The 10,000-nt window shown below is 45.8% G+C and overlaps 1 protein-coding gene across 1 annotated transcript in view; it reads right to left on the reverse strand.

The window, feature by feature from the left end:
- LOC135104422 (mucin-3B-like) overlaps nt 1-8,810 on the reverse strand; it is a 105,846-nt gene extending 97,036 nt beyond the window's left edge. Inside the window, exon 1 of the mRNA XM_064011828.1 lies at nt 8,748-8,810. Within this exon, the coding sequence (XP_063867898.1) occupies nt 8,748-8,761 (14 nt within the window). The 5' untranslated portion in view covers nt 8,762-8,810. The remainder of the gene's footprint in view (nt 1-8,747) is intronic.
- Between the last annotated feature and the right edge of the window lie 1,190 nt (nt 8,811-10,000).

Below are 10,000 nucleotides of genomic sequence, written 5' to 3' on the forward strand. Positions count from 1 at the left end.
TTGCTGCTAATAATGGGGACTGGTTTTGTAGCTTTATGACTCAACCAAAAGACTGAGGATTTGGTGTTTTTGTACCATTATTTACTGAATGAGTGCTAATGTAAGTGACTGGATTGGTTTGGGTTTAGAGAGACTGACAGGCGAAGTGACTGGAGGATTAACTAACTGGCTGACCGAATGGCAAAAAGAAGCAATGAAGTGGTTAACAGACGGCCTGATGCTAGGTAGACTAACTGACAGACTGACTGCTGTTGGGCTGATCTCTTAAAAGAATGACATATAAACTAACTACCGACTGAGACACATCTATAGACTGTCTCTCGATCAGCTGACTCATAAAAAAGACCGACTAACCATACGCTGACACAGACAAACCGACTCGGTGAGCTAACTCAAATTAAAGACTGATAACCATGGTACAAACAGAAGCTACCGATGCAAAAGAGAGACTCCTTTAATGATGAAAAGAAAAAGAAAAAAATAGATCATTGACTGTTTGAATGAAAGGAAGAAAGAAAAAAAACACACTAGAGTGACAGATCGTTTCCTGAAGCACCAGCAGCAGGAAGCAAACCACTCACGCCGTTACAAAACAAACGTTCCACAGTCAAGGCCGTGAAGAAACGTGGCACTTTTCTTGCTCAGCCTCATCACGTTTTCCTTAACACATACCACAATAAATATCTCTGTCTCTCTCTCTCTCTCTCTCTCTCTCTCTCTCTCTCTCTCTCTCTCTCTCTCTCTCTCTCTCTCTCTCTCTCTCTCTCTCTCTCTCTCTCACGCACCAGGTAACCCGCAGGAGCTAAGGAGCCAATTAAGGGATTGAAGGGATGTAATTGGTAGCTTCTTCGCGTTTCCTGTGAGGGAGGGAAGGTCGTCGCCTCAGCGGTCCAAGGAGGGGTACCGGCCTGGCTTTCCTGGCGAGCGCTGCGTCTGCTGATGCTGACACTGATTGGGAGACTGATGTAACTCCTGCTTCTCATTCTTTTCCTTTTCCTTCTTGTTCTCCTCCTCCTCCTCCTCCTCCTCCTCCTCCTCCTCCTCCTCCTCCTCCTCCTCCTCCTCCTCCTCCTCCTCCTCCTACTACTACTCCTACTACTACTACTACTACTACTACTACTACTACTACTAATAATAATAATAATAATAGCAAAAACAGCTCAGAGAATTCTCAGCCAAATCAGATAACTGCTTACAATTTGTCAAAACAAAAAGAGCGAACATTCTTCGTCGTCTGGGGATCTCACTCACTCACACACGCGCGCGCGAACACACACACACACACACACACACACACACACACACACACACACACACACACACACACACAGGAAGTGGCTATAACTAACAGAGCTAAAGAACGAAATATTTCAAGCCTCTTGTGATTTTTTTTACCATTCATACGAAATCAAGACGAGAGAGAGAGAGAGAGAGAGAGAGAGAGAGAGAGAGAGAGAGAGAGAGAGAGAGAGAGAGAGAGAGAGAGAGAGAGAGAGAGAGAGGCGTACCTACAAATAAAACGCTCTCTCACTGCACTGCTTTTTGCCCTCCGTAACCGCGGTGTCTTGTGGTACCAGTGAGAGAGAGAGAGAGAGAGAGAGAGAGAGAGAGAGAGAGAGAGAGAGAGAGAGAGAGAGAGAGAGAGAGAGAGAGAGAGAGAGAGAGAGAGAGAGAGAGAGAGGGGGGGCGAAGGAAAGGACGTGGCAGGGAGGAAGCAACAAGTACGGAAGAAGAAGAGGAGAAAGAGGAGGAGGAGGAGGAGGAGGGGGAGGAGGAGGAGGAGGAGGAGCTGGAGGAGGAGGAGAAGCAGTAACCTTATTCACCACAGTCACAGCTACTCGTCATTATCAACTTTTCCATCACTGTCCCTCATCATCCTCTCCTGCTCCCTCTCATCTCCACTGCACCACTATCATCACTCACACTCCGCGCAGCACAGTACTCGGAACCATCGTGTCATAAAACCAACACACATAACATAGATTTTCAAACACACGAAGCAAATCCCACGAGAGCAATGCATTTTCTTAACCGCTACCTCTTCTTCAATTAGACGGCCAGAAAAACGAGGGCAGAAAAAGAGCTGGTGGTAGAAGAGGAAGAGGAGGAGAAGGAGGAAAGTAGAAGGAATAGGAAGAGGAGGAAAGAGAGAGAAATAATGAGGAAAAAGACACATAAACACCTGCAGGAAGAAGTAGGATAAATTGGGTCTTTCCCAGAACTCTCTCTCTCTCTCTCTCTCTCTCTCTCTCTCTCTCTCTCTCTCTCTCTCTCTCTCTCTCTCTCATTATTCAGATGATTATTACTCTTTTTCTTCAGACAAAAAATAAAACCACACTGTAAAGAGAGAGAGAGAGAGAGAGAGAGAGAGAGAGAGAGAGAGAGAGAGAGAGAGAGAGAGAGAGAGAGAGAGAGAGAGAGAGAGAGAGAGACACGTAACAGGTGATCAGAATAGCGTGTTCTTAGTGGCTCGTCAAAAAGGCGGGGGACAAGAGGGCCCGGCCAGCTGACCGCAAACTTGGATTACTCTCTTCCTCGACGTTGAAATTTCCGAGCATCGCACATCGCTACCTTACACCGAGGCACGCACTGAGAGAGCGAGAGAGAGAGAGAGAGAGAGAGAGAGAGAGAGAGAGAGAGAGAGAGAGAGAGAGAGAGAGAGAGAGAGAGAGAGAGAGAGAGAGAGAGTAATAACAGCATGAGAAGAATGTAATGCAACAAACGCCACTCAGATGCGCGCAGTGTGTGTTCGTGTCTGTTTGTCTGCTTCGTTGCGACCTTGATTTTCTCAGCTCTACGGCCACGGCCACTCTGAAGGATGTATGTACGCGTGCATACACACACACACACACACACACACACACACACACACAAGTCAACAATGCACGAAGGTTTGAAAAAAAAAAAATCTACGTGAGAGAAAAATATGTGATCTTGAATAAACATCTGTAACTTTAATGTTATATTTCATGATTTGATTGCATGACTGTGTATATACGTGTGTGCGTGTGTGTGTGTGTGTGTGTGTGTGTGTGTGTGTGTGTGTGTGTGTGTGTGTGTGTGTGTGTGTGTGTGTGTGTGTACAAGATTGATGGAAATTCTGGAGTTTTTGTGGTCGATAGCAAAGAGAAGGTAAGGGAAAAAGATAGAAAATTTAAAAATAATAAAAAAAAGGAGAAAGGATGAAAGAAAGAAAGCAATGAATACAGAAAAGTAAAATATATGAAGAGAAATAAATAATGCAGGAAAAAAAGCGAAATATAAAGGGATAAATGAAAGCAAAATAATTATAAGAATGAAAATTAATAATGGGGAAAAGCTCCCTTTACGCAAAAAAAATCCCAAAGAGGAGATTTCGATGAGGTGGGAAGTAGTGAGTGTAAGCAACAAGAGGCTAGAACCTTTCCTTCCTCCTGCCCTCGCGCTCGCCCACCCACGCATTGCTACCCGGCACATACACGCAAACTACTCACTCACTCACTCACTCACTCACACACTCTCCTCCTATCCCTACCAATTCCAAACTGTTTCTCTATCTTTCCCACGTCAGAGTACAATTATCCATCCTAAATATTCACCACAGTCACTGACGAACCACTTCACGTATTCCGGACAAGTCGTGTGAAGCTTCGATATTCAACTTTGCGACTTTTTTGTACTTGGTTTCTACTGGCAGAGGACGAGTGGCCACCTGAGTGTGGAAAAGGGCTAAGACCCACCTTGTCAGTGTGTGGGGCGGAGGATGTCGGTGGTCCTCTCCGTGTGGTGGTCGGAGTGGGAATGGCGTGGAGGCAGGACGCCGCTGTGACTGTAGCGAAGCTTCTTCATGCCTCCTCCTCCCTCCCGCTCACTCCACCTTCGCCTCGCCGAAGACGTCTGGCAACCCCCCGTGTGCTGCCTCCATCCCCTTCTTGCCCCCCTTCCCTTCTCCTCTTCCTCTTTCTCCTGCTTTTTCTGCTTCAACCGAGGCCTGCTGAGTCGGACCTCAGGAGGGGCTGGGCAGCTTCTTGGCCCGGCCCTTGACTCCTGTCGCCCGCCAGATGCTCCTCACCGAACACACACCCACGCTTCCACATTTCATTAAGCTGTATTCTGTGTTTGTTTCACTAATTTTTGACCCTTTTCATAGAGGTGAGTGCCCCGGGTGCCAGCGTGCCCGGGGGTAGGCTGAGGGCTGGCATCCGGGTTGTCGGGGCGCCTCGGGCCGGCACGTCGTCCGCGCCGCGCGCTCATTGGCTGGTGGTCGCCGCCTGGGGCTAAAGATGACAGTTCCACGACCTCGGCCTCGCCCCGCCCCATCCTCCTCCGTACTCCTGGGCTCCCTATCTTATAAAGCAAAAATGAGGAAATCCAGTAAGTCAGTACACCAAAAAAAGGCCGATGGGCACTTTTTTCGTTAATATGGGGGCCCTCGTCGAGTGTGGCGCCTAGGTAAATCCCGCCCCTTTCATGACGTCAGGGCGCGGGGCGGGGAGGGACCGGGATCCAGGAGACCCTTGCCTGTGGGAGACTCACTGCAGGGTTGGGTCTGGCCCACTTATCGGGCGGCGGGGAAGGATGCTGCACCTGCATCAGTCCTTCCCGGTGACTACAACGAGGAGGAGAAACACCGACTTTCACGTGCAGGAGCCACAGACATCCCAGCACGGCGCTGGCTGCACCTCTACACGGCCGTCGAGCAACATGTAGGTTGAGAGGCGCTGGGAGACACAACTGTATACCTGCCTCTCCCTGCTGACACAGAGACCACAGATAACAGACAACCTGCGGCGGGTGAGTTCTGCCTCGCCCGCCTCGTCTTAAAGCAACATCCCACCAATCCATCCCCCTTCTTCTGTAAGTCCCAACACTGTATAACAAGGTCAGTAGCACACATAACCGTATCTATGAGTGTAGGTGTGTAATGCACACTGTACAATCATGCCTTCATGTATTAAAGCCAAACATGTATTTTCATTTACGAGAAAAGAAAGGCTGGTTTTCAGCTCTTGGCAAATAAAAGTTTACAAAGACTTGCTTCTGATTTTAAGCCTTACAGATGAGAGAGAGAGAGAGAGAGAGAGAGAGAGAGAGAGAGAGAGAGAGAGAGAGAGAGAGAGAGAGAGAGAGAGAGAGAGAGAGAGAGAGAGAGAGAGAGAAGCGGAAGCTGCCACGACCACCACCGCAACTGACCACTTCCCTTCGCACATTCCCTAAAAAGTGGCCTTGAAGAAGCTCTTGCCCTCCTGCCGGGGCGAGGCAGAGAGAGAGAGAGAGAGAGAGAGAGAGAGAGAGAGAGAGAGAGAGAGAGAGAGAGAGAGAGAGAGAGAGAGAGAGAGAGAGAGAGAGAGAGAGATTCAAATTTCATAAGCACGCACACGTGCACACACACACACACGCACACACACACACACACATTCATATAAGGAATCTAATATGACGAATTAGCAACGGACTTGTCTTCAGAAAATTACAGTAAAAGTCTTGAGTTTGTGGGCAGTAAACTGTCTGGCGGGGGAACACTAATTGACAGAAGAGACAAAACTAATTACAATGAAAACCAGTACTCAGTTAACACGTTCATCATAAAACACACACAAAAAAGTAACAATTTAGAAGCCAGCAGGAAAATCAGCCCGAAAATTGCCGTCTGGAGATGAACAAACGGAAAAATATGTAAGTCCGCCTTTTTTTGATCAAGGACGCACGCAAGATGATAGATGTTTAGTAAGTGAGTCACATGTTATCCTTCTGTGCGGCATCCTTTCCACGTATTCGGCGCCGCGGTCTGGTCAGGAACAAAGAAAGTTCGCCTTCTTTATGTCACCTCCTCCTTTTCTTCCTCCTCCTCAACGTGAGACCTGCAACGGACTCAGCCACCAGCGTGCATGATGGAGCGCAGCCAAATGATCGCCAGAAGCAGGTCACCTCCACGCCACAAGCCGCTCAATTACTTCGTGATGAACGACACAGAACACAGCAAAGAAAAAAAAAGTTTGTTAAAGTGTTTGCCCTTACGTGCATTCAGCAGAGATTAAAACAGGAGGTAACAGAGAAAATTAAGAGGGAGGCATCACTGACCCTTGCTGCATTTCACAACCACAGTTATTTACACAGCGAAGCAACGTAACTGTTTAGGCAAGCAGGCCAGTCTATCAGGGTACAGAGGTGGGGCGTCAGCGGGCAGGCAGCATTCCCCAGTGGCACCAGGAGACACCACCACTCATCACCACTCCCCTAACCCCTCCCCTCCACTCCCCTGACCCTCCCCACCAGACCCTTCCCCAACCAAACCCAAATGTTGCCAAACCCTTACACGGTCACTTAAGCAACACCTGTCCCTGGTGGTGTTGATGAGCTGTGAATCACACCGCCACACCTGAGCACGATGCGACGGCCGGAAATCGGAACGAAAACTCAGATGACCTTCACCGCAAGGAGGATTATGTGTGACGTCATGACGGCGCCGCGGGAATAGTGATGACGCGGATGCCAGCTGAGAGAGAGAGAGAGAGAGAGAGAGAGAGAGAGAGAGAGAGAGAGAGAGAGAGAGAGAGAGAGAGAGAGAGAGAGAGAGAGAGAGAGAGAGAGAGAGAGAGAGAGAGTGGATAAATAAGAGACAAACAGGCAGGCAGGCAGGCAGCAAACACAGATAAACAAACAAGCGAATCAACAAGCGAAAGTCAGCGTCAGGCAGAAGGACGGACAGAGAAACAAACATAATACAGACAGACAGACAGACAAAGTGGAAGAAGCACACAAAAAGTAGTGGATGGAAGTAGGGAAGAAGGAACAAGAAGGAAAAATATGAGGAAAGAAGACAAGGAATTAGGAAACATTATAATGGCGTAAGAAGTAAAAGAATGCATAATTGTTGAGGAAAGAAACACTGATAAAAGAAAGGAATGAGATAAAAATTTAATGTGAAGTTGGAAAAAAAAACACAATAGACTTTAAGAAAAAAGAAGATAAGAAGAACGATTGAATTGCAAATGAAGAAAATCAAGGAATAAATCAAGATATAAAGACATAGTGTGAGGGCATCAATACATACATACATACATACATACATACATGCATACATACTTACATACATAAATGTGCACGCATTTATACGTAAGTATAAACAGACTGACAGACAGACGGACACGAAAGGAAAATATCTGAATTAGGTAACGGTTCCCAAATGCCACAACCAAAATCTTTTGTTAGCAGGCACCGTCCTATTCCTGATTGATTAAGGAAATCGGGCAGAAAAAAAAAAAAAAAAAGAAAAGAAAAGGTAACAGCATCTTTCCCTGACAGACTAAGGAAACTGGGCTATAAAGCGAAAAAAAACAAGTAAAAGGTAACAGCATTTCTTACTACGACAGTAACACAATTGTGGTGCTACTACATAAGAATGTAATGGTGGTGGTGGTGGTGGTGGTGGTGGTGGTGGTGGTGGTGGTGGTGGTGGTGGTGGTGGTGATGATGATGATGATGATGATGATGATGATGATGATGATGATGATGATGATGATGATGATGATGATGATAATAATAATAATAATAATAATAATAATAATAATAATAATAATAATAATAATAATAATAACAATAATAATAATATCAATAATAATAATATGGCAATAACGTTAAACAAAAATAACAACAAAACAGGAAAATGACTCACAACCATTAAGTCAAAAGCTAAACAAAATCAGGTATATACACTCCCAATACTTACTAACCTAACCTAACATAACCACAACAAAGAGACAGAACAAACAAAAGCAAAAAAAAAAAAAATCCCACATCCTTACTCACACACCAGACCATCTATCTACTCCCTCCAACTACCCTTTTCCCACTCGTCTCCTTGCTCAACCACTCCCAGCTTCTCCCTGGTATTTCCTTTGAAGATTACCTGTCCGACCACTCAGCACAACCCCCTAGGAGCGTCGCCCTAATCAAGTCAAGGAGAAGGACGGTCATCACCTCTTGTTTCGTATCAGCTGCTATCTCCCTTCGATCCAGCTTAGTGAGAAGATTGATCCAGTACTTTCTTAGCTGCTGATTGAAGAAAGAGGACAGGGAGTGGAAAGGAAAGGGAAGAAAAATTGAAGCAAGGAAAGAACGAAGGACAGCATAGGGAAATGGAGATGGTGGGAAAGATTTAAAGGAAAGAGGTGGAAAAAAAAATGGAAGTGATGGTGACAGAAGAGGGTTGAAGGGAAATAGTGTTGAAGAAAAGGAGGAATGGGGAATGAGCAAGAAAGGAGAAACGGGAGGAGGGAGAGAAAGAACTGAAGGAAGATGATGTGGGGAAAAAAAACAAGGAATTGAAGAGGAAAAGAACAGGAAAAATGAAGATGGTGTAAGAAAAAAGAACGAGAAAAGAAAGAGGATGCAATGGAAAAATGGCGAAGGCAAGGAAGCAAGGATAGGAGGAAAGAGAAGGAAGTGTGAAGATAATATAAAAAAAAGAAAGAAAGGACGAGGAATGATGAATTACTTATGAGGGAAGAAAGACCAGAGTGATAATGAAAGCGGAAATATATGGAGGAAAACGGACACAGAATAGTAACACAAAACTACTAAGAAAATGTTGTAGTGGTGGAGATGGTGGAGGTGGTGGTGGTGGTATTAATGGCAGTTGTGAGGGGATGATGAGGTAGCACAGTGAGAAGTAATGAGGCTCAGGATCAGCAGGAGGAGTAGTAGTAGTAGTAGTAGTAGTAGTAGTAGTAGTAGTAGTAGCAGTAGTATTTCCTCAACATACTAACCAGCAAGGCAGCATCCCAGAATAAGTTCTTATACGACAGGGTGACGCCTCCTCTCCCAGCGCAGGGTGGCGAGCACACTGCCGTTGTCTCGAGAATGCTGTGTGTGAGGTAATCTGTCACCAATAATGAGAAGAAAAACAGCCATTAAAGCTTCCCAATACACGGCCTTAACTCTTACGTGCGACAGTTAATTACCGGCGGCTGTAAACATCATCCAATCAGTCAAGACATCCCGCAAAGCCACAATCACTCGCCTCAGAAACAGATACATTTATTTACAAACATGTTCACCTTGCAGTCTATGTTACTTCAACTGATTTTTATTTACCGACGCCTTTTCTCACCCCGTGCCCATTACACTATTATCACTGAGCCCTGACAGGTACCTAGATAGCCTCACACAACAGGTCATTACGCGCCCCATAAACATCTATCAAAATAACGCAACTCAAGCCGCTTACATCAGGCAGCCGCTGACGCCGTGCTGAGGTCAGGAGGACAAGACGCTGCACAAACAACTTCTTCATACACCAGCTGCAATCACCACGAGCGTTAAGATTAATGTTTCTTCACTTCAGTCTCAGTCTCCGGGAGGTGTTGTGCACTTGGCGGTGATAAGAAGAGCAGCCCCGCTTGTGTTTGACCCCCAAAGTGGATCTAGCTAGAGCACGGACGATTTAGCTGATTTGTACTTTGCCTGTCCATCTCCTGTCCAGCATCCATAAGTCACAGGTTTGCCTCATTACGAGTCTATTGTAGAGGCATATTTTGAGGTGCGGCTCCTGTCTGGCAGACGTATACTGGCCACTGGTTGAAAACACTGGAGTAATTTGAAACACATCCGGGTCACCGATGATTACCAGGGCGTCCTTCTCCTTGTTTTATAAATATTATTGTCCCGACGAGCACAAGGCAGGACGGAAAGCTGTTTTCGCAACACTGACAAAAATCCCGCTGAGACGTGTTCCCTGGAACAAGAAAGTGTAAGAAACTTATTTACATAATCTTACTCTCGCTTTTATATGAAGAAAAGAGTGACGGACAACACCTTCTAAAGCGTCACGAAGAAACTGGGATGACAATTGATTAAATGCCCTGTTAATGGGAAACTATTTTTGATCATTCATGATTTACTAAAGGTCTTCATAGTGTGACCTTGATTGCTACAGACATTATTTGAAGCGTGTTTGTACTGATATAAAACAAATAAACACAACGCATGGAGGCGCCAAAAATACATCAGCACGTGGCAA

The sequence above is a fragment of the Scylla paramamosain genome, chromosome 10 (assembly GCF_035594125.1).
Source record: "Scylla paramamosain isolate STU-SP2022 chromosome 10, ASM3559412v1, whole genome shotgun sequence".
NCBI lineage: Eukaryota > Metazoa > Arthropoda > Malacostraca > Decapoda > Portunidae > Scylla > Scylla paramamosain.